The following is a 27,119-nucleotide window of genomic DNA, read 5'->3' on the forward strand; positions in this document are numbered from 1 at the left end:
AACACACGTGGGGACTCATTGCCAGGGGATGTTTTGAAGGCCAAAACTATAACTTGGTTAAAAAAAAATTAGATAAGTTCATGGAGGATAGGTCTATCAATGGCTATTAGACAAGTTGGTCAGGAATGGAACCCCATGCTCTGGGTGTTCCCTACCCTTTGATTGCCAGAAGCTGGGAGTGGATAGTGAGAACAGATCACTTGATAATTACCCATTCTGTTCATTCCCTCTGAAGCACCTGGCATTATCCACTGTTGGAAGACAGGATACTGGACTAGATCAACTTTTGGAGCTGAGCCGCAGTCTCATCAGTCAACCAGGAGCTGATCTGGAGATCACCTACACTTGTGTCTATTGGTTTAGGAGTGATTGAGACACACCTAAATCCCAAGTGTTTCATCTTCTAAAGTCAGTTTGAAAATCTTATGTCTACACTACAGCTTATGTTGGCAAAACTTATATTGCTCCAGGGTGTGAATATTCTACTCCCTGAATGACATAAGAGCATGTGTTCACAGTGCTATGTCAGAGGGAGAAGCTTCTGCTACTTGCAGAGGTGGGTTTTTTATGACGGGAGAGCATAGAGCGTCTTCACCAGATGTGCTGCAGCTATATCGGTACAACTGCGCCACTGCAGCTCTGTAAGTATAGACATGGCCTTAGACACACAATCTTTGACCACACCAGCAGAAAATTAGGCACATCTATCCCATGGCACACAGTGGTCATGAGCAAGCCTACCTCCAACTCTTTAAATATTACAAATGTGCCTAAATGGGAATTAGGCACTGGAAAAGACAATCAAATCATCACCAAAGTTCCTACATTCAGCCCTTCATTCTTCGAAAAAAATAGTATATATTTAAAAATACAATTCTTGTTGTTTGACATTTACTCTCTACCAGCAGAATTCTGATGGGTGGTGTACCAAACAGTTCAGTAAAACTGAAGGTGTCTTTACAAAAATAAACATCATATATTTCTTATTTAAATGCTCTGTATAAAGAAAGATTCACAATGGCCATATAATGTTTATTTTATTACCATCTGGTGCTTTGCAATACATTGTTAGTATTCCAGTCTTTAATAGGTAGACTAAAAAAATAAATCATATCTAAAAAAGTACACAGTATTAGTTTAACCCATAATCAATATAGTAACTGACTCAAAGTCTGCTACATAGATGCTTTACAAACCAGAAAATATGTAATTAAAATCCACATGTCAAGAGATTTAAGATTAAATTACAAATGTTATTTTTAACAAAGTTAAAATTATCTGACCACATGGCTGCTAGTTTGGGAGTTTTCAAAGAGAAACTGTTGATACACTGTATGAATGTATGTATATATATATATATATATATATATATATATATATATATATATATATATATATATATATATATATATATATATATATATATTAAAAGCAGTAATGCTCTAGGACTTTTACTGAGGAGTTACAAAAATATGTTCATCTGAAAAATATGCGCATCTACTTCAATGCAAAAATTAAAACATTTTTTAAGTGTTGCACAAGCTTAATTGACTTCACACACTCTACGGTGTTACAAACAGAACAGTGCTGCTGTAATCATTTTAAACTGACAAATATGTATTCATACAGTACATATATACATACACTAGATATGTTGTGGGTATAACCATGACTTTCAATTATGGGTAATTGCAAATATGTACCAACCTGGGAATCCACTACCTTGTGCATTTGAACTGTGGGAGGAATAATTTTCAAGATGGTATTTCAATTCTAGGTAAAAAAGATTTCTAGCATGGAATTGTCTTTTCTGGAGGACAGTCCTAGAAATGACAACTTGGCATGGTCAGTCACTGGGCAATTTGCAGTTGCTCATAGGTATTAGTATCTGTGCATCTCTTATGTATACAGTACATACATTTATACACACATAGCAGGCACACACAGAGACTATATGCAAAAAAGCCCACATCAGTTATAGGCAGAGAAAATATCCTTAACAAGTTATGTTCTTGAAGGAAAAATGGTTAATGAATATATACAGTATATAAAAATCAATACAGTCAGTTTACAAAAAATATAATAAGTGAGTTCAATATCTTTTTATACATCAAAATCTAGATATCCTGAGATCGGTATGGATTTCCATCTAATTTACAAATGCTTGGTGTACTGATGGAGTACAATTAGAAAAGCACTATGTGCAATTTTCAATGAGCACATAGAGAGAAAACATTTAAGGCAATGTGTTAATTTTAAGAACTATCCTGCAGACAGCATATTAAAACAACAATAGAGAAAATAAGCAACTATGTTGGCAGACACAAACCTGCCTAGCTGCAAAATTAACAAGTAAAGTATATTTGCATAAATATACTACAACTTTAGATTTTAAAGCTTCTAACTTTGAAGCCAACCAATGATACTTTCCTATTTTGAACTATTGTTTAACCATTATGCAACAGGACAGGTACTCACATCTTCAGGTACTTGTCTTCTTATATATACAGTATATCTAACAATGGATTAGTGATACAAAAACTGATGCCATTCACCTATCATTTTCTTTCAGTAAAAGCAGAACCATAAGGCATAATAAAAACTGATTGAATTATTGAAATCCTATACTGTACATGGGAGTCTAATCAATGAAGTTACTGATTGAAATATAATTATTATAGTGCCTAATGGAATTTAGTTTGTTGGTTTAGAGCCAAAACAATCAAAAGAGTAGCTCTGGCAGCTCTTGACTGCACTAAGAAGTTAAACTGAAGCACTTGTGCTGAAAACCCAAAGGTTTGTGTAAATATACTAAAAAGTTGTCTCAGAGGGTGTGAAATTGAAGGTTTTTTTGCTGATAGCAAAAACACCTTAAATTTGTGTATATCTAATGCAAAAAAACTATGTTTGACAACTAGAAACAGGAATTAATTCATTATCTTACATTTGTACCTTTAAAATCTAAAAGGACAACATAGTAAGTGTTATGACATTTTTAATTTATTCGGATTCTTAATTTTGAGGAACAGACTGGATCAGTTCTCATTTCACAGAACCAGGACTTTTAAACAGCCAATAACATATAGGTGGCAGTTATAGAAACTGTACCAGTCATTCCAGCTCTACCCTAGAATAAAAGTATAATCTTCTTCTAGACATGAATGTTGTAATGGATTAACTATTTCATGGCTATTAACCTTTCCGTCTAGATTTTTAAATATTCTATATATCCTTCATAGAATGAAAATTGTAATTACTACTAAGATGCAGTGGCAATTACATTTTTATATATACACACATTTATTTAAATTTTCTTCACAGATGTGTTTTAGTTAATTTGTATGAAAAAATAAGTTACACACACCAGTTATCTTCCCCAAATTGCTGTAATATATTGCAGTACAAATAAGCTACATAACTGGTTGCAGAAGAAAAGAAGATTTAACAATTCCTGTAAGTTATCACTTCTTGTCACTTGCAAGCCTAAGAATTTATGAGAGGATAAACATAATGTGTGTGATGAGAAACTATTTTTTAATCCTGTGTGTGTACATACCATGAGGGGTAAAGACATCCGGCACAGTCATTTACAAAGATTTGTAAATGTATAATTTAAGAGTAAGGCTTCTTCAATGCCAATCTGAACTAATTGGGGCTTAAATGTGTTAGGATGTGTGATTTATTTGGAAAATGGGGCCAAGTGCGAGGATATGCAAACTGCAAGATGTCTGCAACTGAAATGGTTAAGATTGGGATTTTCAAAAGGCGGTTAAGCAAGTCAGGCACCCAATTCCCATAGAAATTCATTTGGAGTTGAGGGCTAAACCCTTTAGGTGCCTTTGAAAACATTATCTAAAACCTACATTCATTCACAGCACAGGCCATTGGTTCTAAGAGTTGGAAGTGGCTTGCATAATGAACCTATGAGAGTTGCATAAACTCTCAAAAATGTGTTTCCTAGAGCAAGTAGAGCTGGGCACTCACCCCTTTTTGTCTTCCCAACCCCATAGGTATTTGGCGCATATAATGTAAAAATAGATGCACAAACACAGGGCCAAAATCTTCAATGCCTACTGAGACAAAACTCTAATTGAAGAGTTTGGTTCAGTGACTTTGTCTAATACCAATCTGACCTCAGTGTTTAATAAATATCTATTATCTTGTGCTTTCAAATGCAAACAAAAGCCAATAAAAACAACCATATTACACAGGTGGCATATTTACACTCCTGCACTGTCAATGTGACTCAGTTTATATTCAAACATAGGGAGCAATAAAGTAGCGTCTCCTTATTTAGTCCTTGATAATATATGTTCATGTGGCAGATTCACTTCACTTGGGTATATCATGCAGCAATATCAATTTCACTCACCTGATAGCACTCTTGCTTCTAAATAAACATGTTATGTAGTTCAGTCTCACATGAAGACTTGGGCTCATACTAAATGATGACACTGTCATACTAAACATGTGTTACACAGTTAGTGGTACCATCCCTGGCATGAGAAAATAGTGCATTCCATGTATTTCTTGTATTCAACCAAGCAGAAGCTGAAGAGCTCTTGCAACTTTCTGAATGGAGTAGGGATTATCCTAGCCAATACTCCCTCTCTCAGTAAAATATGCAAGCTGTGAGATTCTCTGACTATAATAGGAATTATATGAAACCAAACCCCAGCCCTTTATTTTCTACGAGTGTTGGGTCATCCCAGAAAAACAACCTAGGTTTTCCTATTTCATGTATATCTTATCATGAGAATAGAATTTTGTGTTTATCAAAATGCATCAAAAAGTCACACCTTCCAACAAGTATTAGAAGGGTGTAAACATACAGAATGGAAGGAAAATTGTGACTTTATGAAACATTCAGTGTAACTTGTTTTTGTCACAGTTTAAGGAAATTTAATAGATTTTACATTTAAGCTTGGATCACTACTTAATTGGTATGAATACACACACACACACACACTGCAGCTATATGTGCACACATATACACCTGTGTGTATGCAAAAATATTTACTTTGTTACCAAAATTAAGTTCTTTATAGCAAAATCAAGAATACTGAAGAAGGTAGGCATATTAATTTCTCCTTTGGAGAAAAGTAATAAACCCATTGTATGTCCTACATAAAGAACACTCTTTGCAAAGTACAACTCTGTATTGACATATTTCTGTACGAGTTAGAGTTAATAAATGTGTTGAAAATTCATAAATAAGTAAATATAGATCTGCTAAATCTGTGATGTAGAGGTTTTTGTGCCAAAGCATAACTATAACTAGCTGTAGTACAGAAAATACTTATACATTTAGATTATATATGCTACTCTCTAATATCTATTACTAGTAGCAATATTTTAAAACATCGTTTTTGCTTTAATGTGCATGAATGTGAAGGGTAATTTTGGTGCATTTATTTTCTCTAAAAACACTTTGGCCAGAAAACAATTAAACGTGTATATTTGTCATGGTCCCTCAACATTCTCAATACAGTCTGCAAATTAAATCCATAACATTATAAAGTTACCAATCTCCAAAACCAACGACTTCTACAACTGTAAAATGTAACTGACAAAATATTGTATATGCTGGTATAAAAATATTAAGCTTCAAAACTATGCTTTATCTTAAATACTCTAAAATGCAAAATATTCCAGTTTAAAGCTAGAAGTTTGCCCTTAGCTCAATGTACACTGCTTAGCTATTATAGCCTGTATAATACTGTACAAAGATATACACTACTGTTTGAAGACCCCTGAAATACAGAAGCACAACAAGGTATATTTAAGACAGGTCGAAGTCTGAACTTCTTTCTAATTATGGGTGGAAATCGGACCCATAATGTCAATTTTCTCTAACTGAAGTTTATTTTTCATTCTTATGGCAACTTCAAAAAGGGTAAAAGAGCACCATCAATTCACTATGCAATAATAGGCTTCTTTAAACCCAGTACAACAATCGACCCCTTAAGACATAGCTGAGTTTACTGTGTTGGAGCTAATTCTGTAAGTATTTATTCACATGAGTAGTCAGACTGAAGTCAATGGGACTACTTGTGAGATGAATTCTTATTTTTAATAGGCATTTACAGCATATACCAGAAGTGTTAATTTCCTTATTGCTAAAAGTTAGGAAATTATGATAAAATATTGGTGGGAAAGAAGGGAATTAGCAGTGCACGGGACATCAAATGTGTCAAGTGTCAAACTCTGGAGGATTTATTTTAGGCTTTTTTCCCTTTTCAAGTTCATTCTGTGAACACAGGAACAGCTTTTATATGGTTCAGATGGAATGGCTTTGCCATTAGATATTTGCTTTCATGCTGCTACCAATGCATAATGGAGTAATTTGCATTGCTGAACTGGCCACAAGAGAGACAACCTGATTCCAGTGTAAAATATCCAGGTAAAAACCCATAAAGTTCCTGTTTTATTTACGGGAGACCATAGTGCATGGAGTCCAGAAATATTTTCTCCAGAAGTCAGTTGTCCAATGCTGATAGAAAAATATTAAGGACAGACACTTCTTTATCCTGAGTGAAAAGCCTCTATTTATCAATTCTCCAGGCACGTTCTACTAGAATGCCATTTAATTTTGCTGTATAGTCCAATGTCTTAAAAGATGTTACTTGATTACTTCTTGGGTAGTTCTCTTCATTCTTCCCCAGCAGGAGGTGGTGGCTGGCATAGCTTGTATAATCTGGGCAAAATGAAAAAGAGCCATCATATTAGTCTGGGAGTACTGTCATTATTAAAATGGTCTGATAGAGGCAAAACAAACTAAATCTGAAGTTATATTTTGGTGATCCAGTTGCTACAAATGCAAGCTGCAAAGTCAGACCTTTCTCTCCATCACTCAAACAAGCAGAAGCTCCACTTAGGACAGCTCCACTTTTGTAACCTCAGCTCCACTTAGGACAGCTCTGCTCTCTAGTTTGCCTTGCCCTCTCAAGGACTGCAGTACATACGCACAGCAATTTGCAGACCCAATTCCTATTGGCTGGCCATCACATGTTTTATTAACTGTTTATTTTTTTCTCTGTTTGTACGTCTCCTACAAAATGCTCCCATTTGGTCTTGGGTTCCAGCAGACTAAGACAGACATCAGATGCACCACAAGTACATATGTCAGCCTTCGAATTTTGGAGAGAGAGACATTAACTGAAGTCAGATAGAGAAATTAAGGACTCAAGGTAACAGGTTCAATGCAAAAAAAGATCAATACAGTCTGAAATAGTTGTGCTGCCAGTGTTTGTCAGTTCCTCCATTTATGAAGACACTGACATTTCTATTAACTCCTTCATCACAGGTTGGCTTTTAACAAATGTTTGTAAAGTTACCATCACATTAATACCAAAAATAAAGGACAATTATTCTGACTTGAGGCTCACTGTAGCGAGGACTTTTCTGTTCTATGAGAAAGGGTAGGAAAATGCCCATCGCTTTGCAGCATCTCCCCTTACACTGCAGCACTGTGACACAGTACTAAGAATGGTCTAATCTGGAGTCTACATATTTCCTGAGAGAAAGTGCATTATTGCAGCAGGTAGAAAGAGATAATAAAAGGAAGAGACTAAGGTGTCTGGCAGGGCAGGGAGGAAGTGTGGCAGAATCCAAAATGAAGTGATCATTGCACATAAAGCAGTTAGATGTCAGGAGATTGTGACACTGACAAAGCCAGAGAGCAAGAAATAAAAATATGTTTAATGTGTTTGAGTATTATGAAAGATGCTGATACCTACACACTTTGTGGTGTTGTGGTACCTGAATTTTTGCAGGGAAGTTTGCAAACTTCCAAACCAAACTTCAAATAGCTTTAGAATCATAGAAGATTAAAGTTGGAAGAGATCTCAGGAGGTCATCTAGTCCAACCCCCTGCTCAAAGCAGGATCAACCCCAGCTAAAACATCACAGCCAGGGCTTTGTCAAGCCGGGCCTTAAAAACCTCTTAGGATGGAGATTCCACCACCTCCCTAGGTAACCCATTCCAGTGCTTCACCACCCTCCTAGTGAAATAATTTTTCCTAATATCCAACCTAGACCTCCCCCACTGCAACTTGAGACCATTGCTCCTCGTTCTGTCATCTGCCACCACTGAGAACAGCCTAGCTCCATCCTCTTTGGAACCCCCCTTCAGGTAGTTGAAGGCTGCTATCAAATCCTCCCTCACTCTTTTCTGCAGACTAAATAAGACCAGTTCCCTCCGCTTCTCCTCATAAGTCATGTGCCCCAGCCCCCTAATAATTTTCGCTGGACTGTCTCCAATTTGTCCACATCCTTTCTGTAGTGGGGGGCCCAAAACTGGATGCAATACTCAAGATGTGGCCTCAACAGTGCCGAAGAGAGGGGAATAATCACTTCCCTCGATCTGTTGGCAATGCCCCTACTAATGCAGCCCAATATGCCGTTAGCCTTCGTGGCATGAAGGGCACACTGCTGATTCTTATCCAGCTTTTCGTCCACTCTAATCCCCAGGTCCTTTTCTGCAGAACTGCTGCTTAGCCAGTCAGTCCCCAGACTGTAGCGGTGCATGGGATTCTTGCAGGACTCTGCACTTGTCCTTGTTGAACCTCATCAGATTTCTTTCAGCCCAATCCTCCAGTTTGTCTAGGTCACTCTGGGCAGTATCCCTACCCTCCAGCATATCTACCTCTCCCCACAGCTTAGTGTCATCCGTGAACTTGCTGAGGGTGCAATCCATCCCATCATCCAGATCATTAATGAAGATGTTGAACAAAACCGGCCCCAGGACAGACCCCCCGGGGCACTCTGCTTGATACTGGCTGCCAACTAGACATCAAGCTGTTGCTCACTACCCGTTGAGCCCGATGATCTAGTCAGCTTTCTATCCACCTTATAGTCCATTCATCCAATCCATACTTTTTTAACTTGCTGGCAAGAATACTGTGTGAGACCGTATCGAAAGCTTTGCTAAATTCAAGATATATCACGTCCACCGCTTTCTCTATATACACAAAGCCAGTTATCTCATCATAAAAGGCAATCAGAGTGCTCAGGCATGACTTGCCCTTGGTGAATCCATGCTGACTGTTCCTGATCACCTTCCTCTCCTCCAGGTGCTTCAAAATGGATTCCTTGAGGACCTGCTGCATGATTTTTCCAGGGACTGAGGTGAGGCTGACCAATCTGTAGTTCCCCGGATTCTCCTTCTTCCCTTTTTTAAAGATGGGCACTATTATTTGCCTTTTTCTCTAAGGAGTCATGGGTCAGACACTAGGTGGGTTCCGCCTTGCTGCCAGAAGCAGTAAGAGGGAACTGAGAGAGGGTTGCACCTGCTCTGCCCTTTCTGTCCTTGCAAAGGAGCACAATGTGGCACAGGGCACTAACATGGAACTAACCAACACTGCTATTCGAAAGACTCTGATCTCACATGTTTGAGGTGCATGTGCACCCACAGTAGGATCCCTGCTGACACATATACTCGAAGCAGCAGCTCAGATACAATGCAGAGGAGATTAACTGTCAAGGAGTGATGCCTGGTTGCTCCATAAGTGATTTTTGTAAGGAACTCATTAAGTGGTCTATTCTCCTACTGGAGAAAAATTGGTGGAATCAGAGTTGCCAGAAAGAGGGGGGAAGCAGATGGTTCCTAAGAAGGAAGGGCTGGGGAATCCAGAAGATACTGTGTTGACTGGTTGGGAATGCAGAGACTTCCCCATGGTTAGACAGCTAAGGGGAAACAATGGCAACACATTCCACATTAAAAAGCCTCTCATGCTCCAGCTTATGTGGTATGAATTTTAATGTTTCCATTTTGGGGAAAACAAAGATAAAACTTGCTAACACAAAATGATATAAATTCAGGAGATATTTCACACTACTGGTTTTACTTCCAAAGCCTTTAACACTTGGGTTACAAACTCCCCACCTTTGTAACTTATCAACCTGTGGTCAATTTCATTTGACTTGTTTTGGAGTTAAGCTCAAAAAAAGGAAAACACACACACACAGTTTTCTCTTTTGATTATTGATCAGAATCCTGAAGTCTCTCTCATATGAAGCTTTGTTGTTTTCCATTGTTTATGTTCTTAAATATTACATTGTTTCCTTACTGGAATTTTAACACCTCAGTGGGTCTATTATCTGTTATCTACATATATTCCTGTTTATGTATCTATAGTATATCACTGTGTAATTATTATTCAACAACCAAATATTAGATTTTAATCAAACTGAGAGACTGTAAACAATAAGATAAACTTCAGAGTAAATTTTTGAAGTATTGCATGAAATTTTAATTCTGCAACTAGTTTACTGTAATTGGAGTTATGTGGTTTTAAACCCAAGTAATTCTCTGGATATTAAGAAGCCAAACTTTGTCCATAAGTACAGTGAAGTCAATTTGAGCTGCATGCTTGTGACTGGGAGAATGATTAGGCACAAACTAAACAAATCATGGACTCGGACACAAACAACTGATTCTACTATTTAGTTACCTTGGGACAGATTGTGGCGTTCGGTCCCTCACTCCTAAATTCTTGGCAGTGTTCTGCACTCTTGCTCCCTGCAAGAAAGAAAAAAGATTTTGCTTCACACCGAGCTAATGCAAGTTTTAGTGTACCTACTGGGTGTATAATAGGCCAAGGATTAGATTTATCAATAAATAAACTTCACTATTGATGTCCTACATAAATAATTCTTTTCTTTTGAAGGCAACCAAGAAAACCACTTTCTAATAAATGCTACTAAATATGATTTTATAAAGATGCAGGAAAAGAGAGACAAAAAGCAGATACAAACAAAGATCTTCAGAAAAAAAGTTTAACATTTAAGTTGTGAAGAAGCTAACAACTACACTACTCTCACACTGCTGATTCAGTTTTCCTGGCATTCCTCGCTCTTCTGGAGTTCTCACTCTTCCACAATTCCCATCACAATCAGTGTGAGTTCTGAGTAAGTATTACAGGTTCCATCCCACACCCAAGAATACTCCTTATGAGCAATTGTCTGTTTAAGCACAGAAAAGGATGGCCTGTGCTTAAGGCACTAGATGAGGACATGGTAGATATGGGTTCTATTCTTGGCTCTGACACAATCTTCCTGTATAACCTTGGCCAAGTTACTCTCTCCGTGTCTCAGTTCCCCATTCATAAGACAGGAATAATAATGCTTTCCTACCTCACAGGGATATTGTGAGGATGAATTCATTTAAGCATGAAAGCTGCTCAAATACTATACTGATGAGCAACACAGACAAGTGGTGCATCAATGGAAATTAATTAACCTGACTTTCCAAAAACAGTCAGCAAGCAATGGCAGATCTACTAGACGTATTATTATTGCCAATCAAAAAGAACAGATCTAATAGACTTACTATTGCCAATATTTGTTTTCTAGTTTTTAGAGGAAGCAAAACCTATTCATTCTCTTTCTCTCTCTCTTTCCCCTCCCTTCCCCAGGTCAAATGCAAAACAAAATGAAGACAACAAATAACTGCACATGAAGGTAAAAATAGATTAATCTCACAATAGTTAAACTGAGAGAATATCAATTTTGTGTGGGATAGAGGTAAAGTTATATCTAAAACAAGACATATCTGTAGTGACAAACCGTGCAAGGGTATGGCTCAGCCACTGATTGGATTGAGTATTAGGCCTGGTCTACACTACGAGTTTAGGTCGACTTTAGCAGCGTTAAATTGAATTAAGCCTGGACACGTTCACACGACGAAGCCCTTTCTTTCGACTTAAAGGGCCCTTTAAACCGGTTTCTTTACTCCACCTCCGACGAGGGGATTAGCGGTAAAATCGGCCTTAGCGGGTTGGAATTGGGGTAGTGTGGACAGAATTCGACGTTATTGGCCTCCAGGAGCTATCCCACAGTGCTTCATTGTGACTGCTCTGGACAGCACTCTCAACTCAGATGCACTGACCAGGTAGACAGGAAAAGCCCCGCGAATGTTTGAATTCCATTTCCTGTTTGCCCAGCGTGGAGAGCACAGGTGACCATGCAGAGCTCATCAGCACAGGTAACCGTGATGGAGTCCCAGGATCGCAAAAGAGCTCCATCATGGACCGAACGGGAGGTACGGGATCTGCTCGCCATATGGGGAGATGAATCAGTGCTGGCTGAACTCCGTAGCAGTAAACAAAATGGCAAAATATTAGAAAAGGTCTCCAAGGCCATGAAGGACAGAGGCCATAACAGGGACGCACAGCAGTGCCGCGTGAAAATTAAGGAGCTAAGGCAAGCCTACCACAAAGCCAGAGAGGCAAACGGAAGGTCTGGGGCAGAGCCGCAAACATGCCGCTTCTACGCGGAGCTGCATGCCATGCTAGGGGGTGCAGCCACCACTACCCCAACCGTGTGCTATGACTCCTTCACTGGAGAAACACACAGGGAAGCGGGTTCGGGGTACGAGGAAGATGAGGATGAAGATAATGTAGATAGCTCACAGCAGCAAGGAAGCGGAGAAACCGGTTTCCCCAACAGCCAGGATATGTTTATCACCCTGGACCTGGAACCAGTAACCCCTGAACTCACCCAAGGCGTGCTCCCAGACCCTGAGGGCACACAGGGGACCTCTGGTGAGTGTACCTTTTTAAATATTACACATGGTTTAAAAGCAAGCATGTTTAATGATTAATGATTAATTTGCCCTGGCAATCGCGGCCAGTACAGCTACTGGAAAAGTCTGTTAACGTGTGTGGGGATGGAGCGGAAATCCTCCAGGGACATCTCCAGAAAGCTCTCCTTCATGTACTCCCAAAGCCTTTGCAAAAGGTTTCTGGGGAGGGCTGCCTTATCCCGTCCGCCATGGTAGGACACTTTACCACGCCAGGCCAGTAGCACGTAGTCTGGAATCATTGCATAACAAAGCATGGCAGCGTATGGTCCCGGTGTTTGCTGGCATGCAGACAACATCCATTCCTTATCGCTCTTTGTTATCCTCAGGAGAGTGATATCATTCACGGTCACCTGGTTGAAATGGGGCGATTTTATTAAGGGGACATTCAGAGGTGCCCCTTCATGCTCTGCTGAACAGAAATGTTCCCCGCTGTTAGCCACGCGGTGGGGGGGAGGGGTGAAGTGATCATCCCCGATAATTGGGTGTGGGGGAGAGGGGGGTTAGTTGGGTTTGTGCTGCATGTTAACCTGGAAACCGCAGCCCCTCCTTTTACATTGCAAACCCATTTTAAATGGCCAACCCAACGGGTGCTTGGTATGGGAAATGAGGGCGCTACTGTTTGAAACCATTCCCACATGTTAAGAAGGTTAAAAAAGCCAAAAGACTGTGGCTTACCATGGCTGCCTGCAAGCCGAAATCTGTTGCCTGGCACTGCGTGAGTGATCTCTCACACCAAACCGGCAGGCCCTCAATATAAGAGGAAAAATGCGACCTTGTAACGAAAGCACATGTGCTGTGTAATGTGAACAGCAAAATTTAACGTGAAAGAGTGTACCCATTGTTCTCTAAAATGTGTCTTTTTTAACCACCTCTCCCTTCTCCTCCACCAGCTGCAAATGTTTCTCCTTCACAGAGGCTAGTGAAGATTAGAAGGAGAAAACGACGGACTCGGGATGATATGTTCACGGAGCTCCAGATGTCCTCCCACGCTGAAAGAGCACAGCAGAATGCGTGGAGGCAGTCAATGTCAGACTACAGAAAAGCACAGTATGAACGAGAGGAGAGGTGGCGGGCTGAATCACGGGATGAACAGAGCAAGTGGCGGGCTGAAGATGATAGGTGGCGTCAGCTTGCAGACAGAAGGCAAGAGTCGATGCTCCGGCTGCTGGAGCATCAAACTGATATGCTCCAGTGTATGGTTGAGCTGCAGGAAAGGCAGCAGGAGCAGAGACCGCCGCTACAGCCCCTGTGTAACCAACAGCCCTCCTCCCCAACTTCCATAGCCTCCTCACCCAGACGCCCAAGAACACGGTGGGGGGGCCTCCGGCCACCCAGTCACTCCACCCCAGATGATTGCCCGAGCATCAGAAGGCTGGCCTTCAATAAGAGTTAAAGTTTTAAACTGCAGTGTGTCCTTTTCCTTCCCTCCTCCCCCACCCATCCCGGGCTACCTTGGCAATTATCCCCCTAGTTGTGTGATGAATTAATAAAGAATGCATGAATGTGAAGTAACAATGACTTTATTGCCTCTGCAAGTGGTGCTCGAAGGGGGGAGGAGAGGGTGGGGTGGTTGGTTTACAGGGAAGTAGAGTGAACCGGGTGGGGGGGGGGTGGAGGGTTCATCAAGGAGAAACAAACAGAAGTTTCACACCGTAGCCTGGCCAGTCACAAAACTCATTTTCAAAGCTTCTCTGATGCGCACCGCGCCCTGCTGTGCTCTTCTAACCGCCCTGGTGTCTGGCTGCGCGTAATCAGCGGCCAGGCGATTTGCCTCAACCTCCCACCCCGCCATAAATGTCTCCCCCTTACTCTCACAGATATTGTGGAGCGCACAGCAAGCAGCAATAACAATGGGGATATTCTTTTCGCTGAGGTCTGAGCGAGTCAGTAAGCTGCGCCAGCGTGCTTTTAAACGTCCAAATGCACATTCCTCCACCATTCGGCACTTGCTCAGCCTGTAGTTGAACAGGTCCTGACTACTGTCCAGGCTGCCTGTGTATGGCTTCATGAGCCATGGCATTAAGGGGTAGGCTGGGTCCCCAAGGATCACGATAGGCATTTCAACATCCCCAATGGTTATTTTCTGGTCCGGGAAGAAAGTCCCTTCCTCCAGCTTTCGAAACAGACCAGAGTGCCTGAAGACGCGAGCATCATGTACCTTTCCCGGCCATCCCATGTTGATGTTGGTGAAACGTCCCTTGTGATCCACCAGGGCTTGCAGCAGCATTGAAAAGTACCCCTTGTGGTTTATGTACTCGGTGGCTTGGTGCTCCGGTGCCAAGATAGGGATATGGGTTCCGTCTATCGCCCCACCACAGTTTGGGAATCCCATTGCAGCAAAGCCATCCACTATGGCCTGCACGTTTCCCAGAGTCACTACCTTTGATATCACCAGGTCTTTGATTGCCCTGGCAACTTGGATCACAGCAGCCCCCACAGTAGAGTTGCCCACTCCAAATTGATTCCCGACTGACCGATAGCTGTCTGGCGTTGCAAGCTTCCACAGGGCTATCGCCACTCGCTTCTCAACTGTGAGGGCTGCTCTCATCCTGGTATTCTGACGCTTCAGGGCAGGGGAAAGCAAGTCACAAAGTTCCATGAAAGTGCCCTTACGCATGCGAAAGTTTCGCAGCCACTGGGAATCGTCCCACACCTGCAGCACGATGCGGTCCCACCAGTCTGTGCTTGTTTCCCGGGCCCAGAATCGGCGTTCCACGGCATGAACCTGCCCCAGTAACACCATGATTTCCACATTGCTGGGGCCTGTGCCTTGTGAGAGGTCTATGTCCATGTCAATTTCCTCATCACTCTCCTCGCCGCGCTGCAATCGCCTCCTCGGCTGGTCCTGGTTTTGCTTTGGCATGTCCTGGCTCTGCATATACTCCAGGACAATGCGCGTGGTGTTCATAGTACTCATAATTGCCATGGTGATCTGAGCGGGCTCCATGATCCCAGTGCTAGCTATGGCGTCTGGTCTGAAAAAAGGCGCAAAACTAATATCTGACGGATGGAGGGAGGGAGGAAGGAAGGGGCGAGTGACAACATGGCGTACAGGTACAGGGAATTAAAATCAACAAAGGTGGCTGTGCATCAGGGAGAAACACAAACAACTGTCACACAAAATGGCCTCCCCCAAAGATTGAACTCAAAACCCTGGGTTTAGCAGGCCGTTGATTTCACGGAGGGAGGGGGAAGCAAATGAATACAGAACAAATCTATTTTTTACATCTTAAGCTGGCAGACGATGGTGCAGCATGACTGATAGCCCTCGGCATCTTCTGGGTGCTTGGCAGAAAATACTGGGCGCTTGGCAGAAAATAGCATACTACGACTGATAGCCATCATCGTCAAGACAGTTCGATAGGACTGAGCATGTCTGCCCAGGTGCCCATGATTGACAGCCACTGCAGTACGATGACGACGGATACCAATCGTAATATACCATCTTCTACCAAAAGGCAAGGGGCTGCTGCTGTGTGCAATGCAGCCCCACGTCTGCCAGCCCCACGTCTGCCAGCACCCAGATCGCCGATGAAGGCTACCAGTCATACTGCACCGTCTACTGCCAAAAGGCAATTAGCTGCTGCTGTGTAGCAATGCAGTACCACGTCTGCCGGCACCCAGAGGACATATGGTAACGGTGAGCTGAGCTGAGCGGGCTCCATGCTTGGCATGGTATGTTGTCTGCACAGGTAACCCAGGTAAAAAGGCGCGAATCGATTGTCTACCGTTGCTCTGACGGAGGGGGAGGTGCCTGACGACATGTACCCAGAACCCCCCGCGACACTGTTTTGCATCATTCAGGCATTGGGATCTCAACCCAGAATTCCAATGGGCGGCGGAGACTGCAGGAACTGTGGGATAGCTACCCACAGTGCAACGCTCCGGAAGTCAACGCTAGCCTCGGTACTGTGGACGCGGTCCGCCAACTTAATGCACTTAGAGCATTTTATGTGGGGACACACACAATCGGCTGTACACAACCGATTTCTATAAAACCAGCTTCTATAAATTCGACCTAATTTCGTAGTGTAGACATACCCTTAGAGTGAGTAAATAACTTGCATTTTGGCTAAAATTTGGTACCTCAGTCCACTACCACAATAAAACTCCCACATTAGTACACAATAAAGGACTCAAACTTAAGATGGAATAGACTAAATACCTGCAGGCAGCAGGTATTCACAATTAGAGTAAACAGACACATGCAACTTAAAAATCATTGTTTTGTTATCTATTTTTTAAGTTTAATGGTACTGAAGAAAAAAACAACCCACACTTATCTACTTAAACAACTCTAGAACAACTATGAAAAATTAAATTCACTAAATAATTCATAAATAGCATTTCTTTCATGTTTTATAAAGTACAATATATTCTGAGAAAGCAAAAATATTGATTAAACTTTTTAACATTAGCTATTGCCAAAACACACATCATTGGTACATCTAATTTGAAAAACCCTGATGTCAATATCTCTATGACACATGTAACTCTATCATCATTAATAAACCACTTTGAATTGTTTGACATGGGTATGTATATATCAAAGATAAATTGCTGATGGTCAAGATCGATGTGATTAACTTAACTGAATACCAGTGTATACATAATATATATGAGAATATATTAACATTAGTCATAAGTAGATCCCGACTTTTAACACTGAAACTGCTTCAGAGGAAGAAAAATAACATATTTTTATTTACATCACCCACTAGACAAATTAATCCTAATATCTAGCTAGCATAGTAAATCAAAAGTGTTGATTTCAAAGGATTTTGGCTTTATACATCCATCTAATATACTGTTTATTAGGAGAACAAATTAGACCTTACTTAAACCACCCCCACAAACAGGTTCATTTTTTCTCCTGGGGGCTGGGAATCAGGATTACTAATAGCTTGCTATGTGATCCTTCATCCTCCATTTTAGTACATCTAAATCACTTGTGACTTTTTTTATTCAAGAAATAATTGGCTTTTTATTTTTTCTGCCCATCTGATATTTTTAAACCAATAACAATCTGCATGTTGAAATTGCTAGTCCCATATTGGAGTAACAGATAGCACAGTTAAAGAGCATTAGAACTCTTTGCTCTGTGAACCAATAGTGCCTGGGCACTCACGGAAGATGACCTTTATCTTTGGGTAGAGAAAGTTCCATCACCAGATCTGTAAATTGATTTATGAAGCGGTATTTCTATTGTCGTTAGAAAAAAAAAAAGACAGACCCACTCTGCCAGGACACTTACATAAGAACGGCCATACTGAGTCAGACCAAAGGTCCATCTAGCCCAGTATCCACTCTTCCAACAGTGGCCAATGCCAGGTGCTTCAGAGGGAATGAATAGAACAGGAAATCATCAAGTAATCCATCCCCTGTCATCCACTCCCAGCTTCTGGCAATCAGAGGCTAGGGGACACTCAAAGTATGGTGTTACATCCCGAACCATCTGGCTAATAGCCACTGATGGATCTATCCTCCATGAACTTATCTAGTTCTTTTTTGAACCCCGTTCACAATACCCCCAGCAATGATTTTCACAGGTTGACACTTGTTTAAGGAGGGCAAAAAGTAACCACGTTTTTGTGACATTCTGTACCCCAAAGCAATACCCTGGCACCCCCATATTTACAATGGTGATATAATTATGATATGTTTTATGCAAAGTATACCTTGTAAGGTATCATTCTAAAAGTCTTGATCTGTTGAACATTAATATCCCATTGGAATGTATGTGCTATCATTGTATCTGAAGTTATGAATATTAACTATGTACCAGTATTTCAAATGTGTTTGTAACTCCCATAAGGGGGGGGGAGGGATAGCTCAGTGGTTTGCGCATTGGCCTGCTAAACCCAGGGTTGTGAGTTCAATCCTTGAGGGGGCCACTTAGGGATCTGGGGCAAAATCAGTACTTGGTCCTGCTAGTGAAGGCAGGGGGCTGGACTCGATGAACTTTCAAGGTCCCTTCTAGTTCTAGGAGATAGGATAAGGTAGTTTACATCCAGTCTAGCCAGCACATTGTGAATGGACTATTTAAGCTAATGGCCCAATAAATGAACACAATGGGCCATCGCAGAAGCTTATGCCCACCTGATGGACTTTTCTGGGGACATTCTATCCAGAATATGGGTAATGGCCCCTGCTATGACTCATCGAAGCATGCAAGGGCATGTGACTGGAACATGTGATACTGGATTCCAACTTGTGCCTGTACTTTTCCACTAACTGTGCCTGGGGCTTTTTTTGGGGACAATGAAGTTCCCAACACATGGAAGAAGCTATAAAAGGGGGAAGTGACATCATCACTTGGCCTCACTTCTCCCACAACTCAACACCTGGAAACACCGTAGGAACAAAGTCTGAACTGGGGATATGGTCCCAGGCTGAAGGGATTTCTAGTCTGAGTATGGAAGACTGTTTGTACCATCAGGGTGAGACACTGCTTGATTCAAATCCTGTCTAGTGTATAGAACTTAGATTGCAATTTTGTTTTATTTCTTAGGTAACCAACTTTGAGCTGTACACTATCACTTACAATCACTAAGAATCTATCTTTCTGTAGTTAATAAATGTGTTTTATATATATTTTTTTACCTAAAACAGTATGTTGTTTGAAGTGCAAAGTGAAATCTGCTCAGGAACAGGGGCTGGTGCACTGTCCTCTCCACACTAAGGGAGGGGCAAACTGGATAATAAACTTACACTGGTCAGGCTTCTGACCAGGGCTAGACGGTATAGCTCTGGGGCCCTAGGCTAGGGAGCTGTGGGGGATTGGCTGGAGCCTCTCTATTGTTGGTTCATGAGTGGTGAGCAAAAGCACTCATGTAACTGCAATTGGGTGTGTCCATGCTTATGTATGACTGTGCAAGTGCAAGACCTGGAGAGGATTGCAGCTTGTCACAGCCTCACAGTGTGAGAGGGGGCACAGATTGGTATGCCAGAGGGCTCAGCAGTATCCCAGTTCCAGGTTGCACCGCAGGGAAATCCGTCACAGTTTTGAAAAAAAGTAGCTTACATTTGTGCCTATATAATCAACTGAGCACTAAATCTGTATCGCAATGTTATAGAAAATGCAATGTTATTGTATATCCACGTTAAAGCAATGACAAAATGTTACTCAGGGTAAGACAACACAAATAATGTTCCCAGGCTTTTCTGCCCACTTATCTTTTCAGTCTCCTTCTCCATATCGTCTTCCATGTGGACTCTATGCAAACTATGAGCTCATCCTCAAGGCTTCTAACCTCTCCACATTTAAGTCTCTCTTGAAAACCCACTTTTGTCATGCTATTTACAGAGAATTAAGCTGACGTGTGTGTGTGTGTGTGTGTATACACACACACACACACACATATATATCTACACACATATACATGCACATATAGCCTGTTGTTGTTCCTTTTATCCTGTCCTCTGTTTACTTGTCTGTTCTTAGATTGTCAATTCCTTGGAGAAAAGAGCATCCTTCCTGAATGTTTGGAAAGTGGCTACCATGTAGTGATAAGAAAATTTTTAACAATAACCTCATATGCTTTTATGATCAGTTATATCAACAGCTCAGCTCCCCTAACTATTACACATTCCAGGCATTTGGGAAGTTATTCTTCATTAATATGATTGAGGTCCCTGTTAAGGTTTTGTGTTAGAATTCAATCTTCACAATTTGGAGTACATATTGCTTTTGGGGATATGATAGGAGATGAAAATGAAAGCTTTATGGAGTGTTTGAGTGTGTTATTAACACAGCTGCAGGCAATATGAATGTGGAAAGGAATGCACATGTCTTTCTCCTTAACTTTTTTCCATGCTTTTAAGGTTTTGGGTGGGTGGGTTGTGTCCTGATGCAACCTTAACAGCCATTAAATATAGTTTTTGTTTGTTAATTTCCTAGTTTTTAATACAACTTTGTGTATTTCAGTGGATAGTGCCCCAAAAGTCATGGAGAAAGGAAACTGTACCTGCCTGGGAATCAGAAGAATAAACCACGCTGCTGAAGCCACTCAACTATGTTGACCCTCCTGAAGGGTATGAGAAGCTATGATGTATCTCAGTAAATTCTTCATGTCTAAAATATTTCATCCCCATTTACAAGTTACTGAAAGCAAGTACACCAAGAGCAACCCTCCATATTTAGCAGTGACAACATAATTGTCAGCTGAAGGGAAACTCTGTGAAGGAATCTGTGTCACCTTTCACTTTCTGAAACATTATATAGCCTCTCATGGACTACTGGACATTGGATTCAGCCATGAGGGGCTGCAGCAGCAGGGTGCATACCTGCATTCCAGCATCAAGTCTGTCTTTTGCACTCCTCCTTCCTCTGGGTGCCCCCCCCTGCAAGTATGAAGCATACACCTCAATGTTCAATCTTGCCAACATGCAACACCTGTAAGTGTCACAACTTGTCAACACCAAGAACTGAACCCTTCCAGAGCTAAAAGCACAAGCCCTTACAGCTTGTGCTAGAGAGACAGGCTCTCAAGCAAAGAGCTGTCACAGACTCCTCTCCTCTGTGTATTAGACACATGCAGTGTTGGAGTATTAACACAGTGTGAGAGGGTGATAGGATTTGCATTAGCAAAAACCCCTTTAGACACCTGTTTTTTTGTGAGTTCTAATTCTGTCAGGAGTAAGCCCAAGTGTTAGACTCTATTATTTGCATTCACAGATTTTCATGCTTGAAGAGTGTAAAAGCAGGTGGTTGTCCAGTAATTTATACATTTAAAATGATTGTAGACTGGATTAACTAATGAAAAGCAGAAGTCACTTAATTTGGATGCATTGGTGGATTCCAACTCATCCCTATAATACTAACTGTAATAAACAGGGCTCTGATCCTCAATTCTTACCGTACAAGCATTTGTGGACTTTGAATTATAAATGACAGGGCAATTACACTGAAAACTGTTCCAACGGTACAGCCCAGACAATTAATTATGACATTTGTGTTACATATGAGTATAGCCCTATTCAATTTAATAGGGAAAAAATCCACTTCCTGAGGTTGCCCTATTTAAGCAGGTTTCCTCCATTATTCACTTTGGGTGCCCTCGGATGTGTTAGGATTTGTCTACACGGTGCCAGCAAACTCACTAGAGGGGTGTGATTTGTAAAGCACTCTAACATGCTGCACTCTGTGTAGATCCTCTTGGTGTGCTCTAAAAGGTACCTAGTTCACATTCAGGGTCTAATCTAACAGTTTGTCTACATGGTGGGTAATGCACACTACAGGAGCGTGATTTCTAAAGCTCACTAATGTGTTGCATATTAATTGGGCCACGTAGACCCTGCTAGTGTGTATTACAAGTTCCCCTAGTGCATTTTAATATAGTGCTGGTTCCATTATTAAATTATGGTGTGTGCAGGTAATATCTGGTTAAAACTAATAAAACAAAATAAAATGGAAATAGGAGCCAGATTATATTAAGTAAACTCAAATAACATATATAGCGTTAGGATGAAATTCAGCCCTGTGCAGAATGATTGCACAAGGCCTTTCATACTACTCAAACCCCACCTGCTCTAAATCCTTAATATAGAGTGCAGAGAGCCTTCCACACCCTCTGCATGGTGCTACATTTCACCCTTAGTTTGTGTTTGTATTTTCTTAGTTTGAGTTGAATTACAAGATTCTCTGAAGATACATTAAATGGCACAGGGTATATTGTACCCACTATGTAACTAAAACATTTATGAATATCTGACTAGAATACTTGTATAGTGCATGTATTTAAAACAATTATTCTTGTTCCCCTTCCCCTCAAAAAATCTAGTGTCTTGCTAAATCTACAGTAACTCCTCACTGAAAATCATCCCGGTTAACATTATTTCGTTATTAGGTTGCTGATCTATAGAGAATATTCTCGTTTAAAGTCACACAATGTTCCATTATAAGGTTGTTTGGCTTGCCCCACTCTGCCCGCCCGGCATTCCAGCCGGGAAGCGGGCAAGCCCCCAACCCCACTTCCCAGCAGGAGTGCTAGGCGGGCAGAATGGGGCAAGTCCCAACGCCCCGACCCAGCTATGCCCGTGCCTCAACCAAGCTTCACAATCATCATTGGTGAGTACAGTATTAAATGGTTTGTTTAAAATTATTTAAAACGTATACTGTATATGTATATAATGTCTTTTGACTGGTGAATTTTTTTTTCTGGAACCCAACCTCCTCTATTTACATTAATTCTTATGGGGAAATTGGATTCGCTTAACATCGTTTCACTTAAAGTCACATTTTTCAGGAACATAACTACAACGTTAAGTGAGGAGTTACTGTACTCATTATTTCCTCCAAAATATTTATTCATTTCCCTCCATCATGTGAATTCATTTCCTCCCATCCCTATGATTAAAAAGCTTTTTTAGGCCTTGGTCATCTCTCATTACACTATTGTAGCCAATCTTTCTTTCAGTAGATTACCTTTTACCTTGTCCTCCTCCAGCCTATTAGAAAAACAGCGGTACAGCCATGCTGGAGGAATAGCCTGCATTGGGCACTGGCTCCTGTGAGTGGCGGCCTGACATGCTGCTGCTTTCACCGTTGTGGTTCCCAGTAGAGCCCTCGAGCTCTGCGGATACCGATTCATATCCACGGATATCCGCATGTGACATGTGGCAGCTGTGGTATGTACATGGTCCTAGCAGGGGCACCTGAACAGAGGTATGTCTGTATGAAATGCCGCCTAATTGACCTGTTAGAGGAAAAGGTCCGAGGGTTGGAGATGCAGGTAGAGACCCTGGTAGAGTTTAGAAGGGGATTCGAGCAGCTACTGGAGCAAAGGCAGGGAGTGGCGGAAGGGGAATGCTCAGGGGTGCAGGTGGAAGCGGGGGCTATGGTCTGTGAGGGGGTAATGTCGGGGGGAGAACAAGAGCAGTGGAAGCATGTGACCGTGAGAAGCAGGCCAAGGAAAAGGAGGGCTAGTGAGGGGGAAATAGAACTCAGGAACAGGTTTGGGTGTTTGGATAACGAGGAGGGGACGCAGCAGGTGGTAACTGATGGTGGGAGGCAGAGGAAGAAAAGAAGAGCGGCTAGTCCAATAGAGAGAGGGGAGGAGTTGATGGAGACAGCATCAATACTTGGCCCCGGGAGGATACAGGATGGCACTAGGGGGACTATAAGGGAAAATAGAAACAGACAGGAGTTACAACTACAGGGAACAGGGGATACATTAGTAGATCGCACTGTCACCAGGCAAAGGCAGGTTTATGTGATTGGAGACTCCTTACTGAGGAGGTTAGACAGGCCTGTGACCAGGGCGGACCCAGAAAACAGAAGGGTGTGCTGTCTGCCGGGCGCTAAGATACGGGATGTGGACCTGCGGTTGAAAAGGATCCTAAAAGGAGCAGGTAAGAACCCCTTGCTCATCCTTCACGTAGGAACGAATGACACGGCTAGGTTCTCGCTAGAGAGAATCAAGGGAGATTATGCCAGACTGGGGAAGACGCTTAAGGAAGTTGAGGCTCAGATTATCTTCAGTGGGATTCTGCCTGTTCCTAGAGAAGGGCAGCAAAGGGCTGACAGAATTGTGAGGATAAATAGCTGGCTAAGGGAGTGGTGCTATAAGGAGGGCTTTGGGATGTATGGCCACTGGGAGGCTTTCGGGGACAGACAGCTGTTCTCACGGGATGGACTTCACCTGAGTAGGGAAGGAAATAGACTTCTGGGAGGGAGGCTGGCTCATCTCATCAAAAGGGCTTTAAACTAGGAATTTGGGGGAGACGGTTGGGAGATGTCCAGTTAATCTCTACGCCAGATTCCAACACTGAAAAGGAGGGTGAAGAGATAAGCACAGATATAGGTAGGGGTAGGGGATTGGACATAAGAAGGAGGGGGCGGATGGACAGTACGGGGTCCGTACCAAATTGCATAACTAATGGGAGAAAGGATAGACAGCATACAGTAAGATGTTTATACACCAATGCGAGAAGCCTAGGTAACAAAATGGAGGAATTGGAGCTCCTGGTCCAAAAAATGAAACCTGATATCGTAGGAATAACCGAAACGTGGTGGAACGGTAGTCATGACTGGAGTACAGGTATGGAAGGGTATGTGCTGTTTAGGAATGACCGGAAAAAAGGTAAAGGTGGGGGAGTGGCATTGTATGTCAATAATGAGGTAAAATGTAAAGAAATAATAAGTGATGGAATGGATAAGACGGAGTCTGTCTGGGCAATAATTACACTGGGTAAAAGAACTACTAGAGCCTCCCCTGAGATAGTGCTTGGGGTGTGCTATAGACCGCCAGGATCTAGCCTGGATGCAGACAGAGAACTATTTAATGTTTTTAGGGAAGTAAAAACTAATAAGAACTGTGTAATCATGGGAGACTTTAACTTCCCAGATATAGATTGGGGAACAAATGCTAGTAACAATAATAGGGCTCAGATGTTCCTAGACGTGCTAGCAGATGAATTCCTTCATCAAGTAGTAACTGAACCGACGAGGGGGGATGCAATTTTAGATTTGGTGCTGGTGAGTAGTGAGGACCTCGTTGAGGAAATGGTTGTAGGGGACAACCTTGGCTCGAGTGACCATGAGCTAATTCGGTTTAAACTAAATGGAAGGATTAACAGAAATAAAACTGTGACTAAGGTTTACGATTTCAAAAAGGCCAACTTTAATAAATTAAGGCAACTACTTAGGGAAGTGGATTGGGCTAACATACTTAGGGATCTAAAGGCAGATGACGCCTGGGATTATTTCAAGTTGAAGTTGCACGAGCTGTCCGAGGCCTGTATCCCGAGAAAGGGAAAACAGTTAGTAGGCAGAAGATTTAGACCTAGCTGGATGAGCGGGCGTCTCAAAGGGGCGATTAAGAAAAAACAGAAAGCGTACAAAGAATGGAAGAGGGGAGGGATCAGCAAGGAAACCTACCTTATTGAGGTCAGAGCATGTAGGGATGCAGTGAGAAAGGCCAAAAGCCGTGTAGAGTTGGACCTTGCCAGGGGAATTAAATCCAATAGTAAGAGATTTTATAGCCATATAAATAGGAAGAAAACAAAGAAAGAGGAAGTGGGACCACTGAAGAATGTAGATGGAGTGGAGATTAAGGATAATCTAGGCATGGCACAATATCTAAATGAATATTTTGCATCGGTCTTTAATAAGGCTAATGAAGGGCTTAGAAATAGAGGGAGCAGGACAGAGGGGAATAAAGGACGGGGGATTGACATTACAGCATCAGAGGTGGAAGCCAAACTTGACCAGCTAAACGGGACTAAATCGGGCGGACCGGATGATCTTCATCCTAGAATATTGAAGGAACTGGCACAAGAAATTGCAAGCCCCTTAGCGATAATTTTTAATGAATCTGTAAACTCGGGGGTGGTACCGTTGGACTGGAAAATAGCTAATGTGGTTCCTATTTTCAAGAAGGGGAAAAAAAGTGACCCGGGTAACTACAGGCCTGTTAGTTTAACATCTGTAGTATGCAAGGTCTCGGAAAAAATTTTGAAGGAGAAAGTAGTTAAGGACCTTGAGGTGAATGGCAATTGGGACAAATTACAACATGGGTTTACGAAAGGCAGATCGTACCAAACCAACCTGAACTCCTTCTTTGAGAAAGTAACAGACCTTCTAGATAAAGGAAATGCGGTGGATCTAATATACCTCAATTTTAGTAAAGCGTTTGATACTGTACCGCATGAGGAATTATTGGTTAAATTAGAAAAGATGGGGATCGATATGAAAATCCAGAGGTGGATAAAGAACTGGTTAAAGGGTAGACTGCAGCGGGTAGTACTGAAAGGTGAACTGTCAGATTGGAGGGAGGTCACCAGTGGGGTTCCTCAAGGTTCGGTTTTGGGTCTGATTTTATTTAATCTATTTATTACTGACCTCGGAACCGAATGTAGGAGTGGGCTGATAAAGTTTGCGGATGACACAAAGTTGGGAGGTATTGCCAATTCGGAGAAGGATCAGGATATTCTGCAGGGAGACTTGGATGACCTTGTAAATTGGAGTAATAATAATAGGCTGAGATTTAATAGTAAGAAGTGTAAGGTGATGCATTTAGGGATGACTAACAAGAATTTTAGTTATAAGCTGGGGACGCATCGGTTGGAAGTGACGGAGGAGGAGAAGGACCTCGGAGTCCTGGTTGATCGCAGGATGACTATGAGTCGGCAATGTGACGTGGCTGTGAAAAAAGCTAATGCGATCTTGGGATGCATTAGGTGTGGTATTTCTAGTAGGGACAAGGAGGTGCTGCTTCCGTTATACAAGGCGCTGGTGAGACCTCATTTGGAGTACTGTGTGCAGTTCTGGTCTCCTATGTTTATAAAGGATGAACTCAAACTGGAACGGGTACAGAGAAGGGCCACTAGGATGATCCGAGGCATGGAAAACCTTTCCTATGAAAGGAGACTCGAGGAGCTCGGTTTGTTTAGCCTAACCAAAAGAAGGCTGAGGGGGGATATGATTGCTCTCTTTAAATATATCAGAGGGATAAATACCAGGGAGGGAGAGGAATTATTGCAGCTCAGTACTAATGTGGACACGAGAACAAATGTATATAAACTGGCCGTG

The 27,119-nt window shown here is 41.9% G+C and overlaps 1 protein-coding gene across 1 annotated transcript in view; it reads right to left on the reverse strand.

The window, feature by feature from the left end:
* Window positions 1-6,651: 6,651 nt before the first annotated feature.
* Window positions 6,652-27,119, reverse strand: part of PREX2 (phosphatidylinositol-3,4,5-trisphosphate dependent Rac exchange factor 2) — a 310,741-nt gene continuing 290,273 nt past the window's right edge. The window contains exons 39-40 of the mRNA XM_065397932.1: window positions 10,455-10,522; window positions 6,652-6,697 (exon numbers count right to left, since the gene is read on the reverse strand). Of these exons, the coding sequence (XP_065254004.1) occupies window positions 6,652-6,697; window positions 10,455-10,522 (114 nt within the window). The remainder of the gene's footprint in view (window positions 6,698-10,454; window positions 10,523-27,119) is intronic.

This window comes from Emys orbicularis, chromosome 2 (assembly GCF_028017835.1).
Source record: "Emys orbicularis isolate rEmyOrb1 chromosome 2, rEmyOrb1.hap1, whole genome shotgun sequence".
Classification (NCBI taxonomy): domain Eukaryota; kingdom Metazoa; phylum Chordata; order Testudines; family Emydidae; genus Emys; species Emys orbicularis.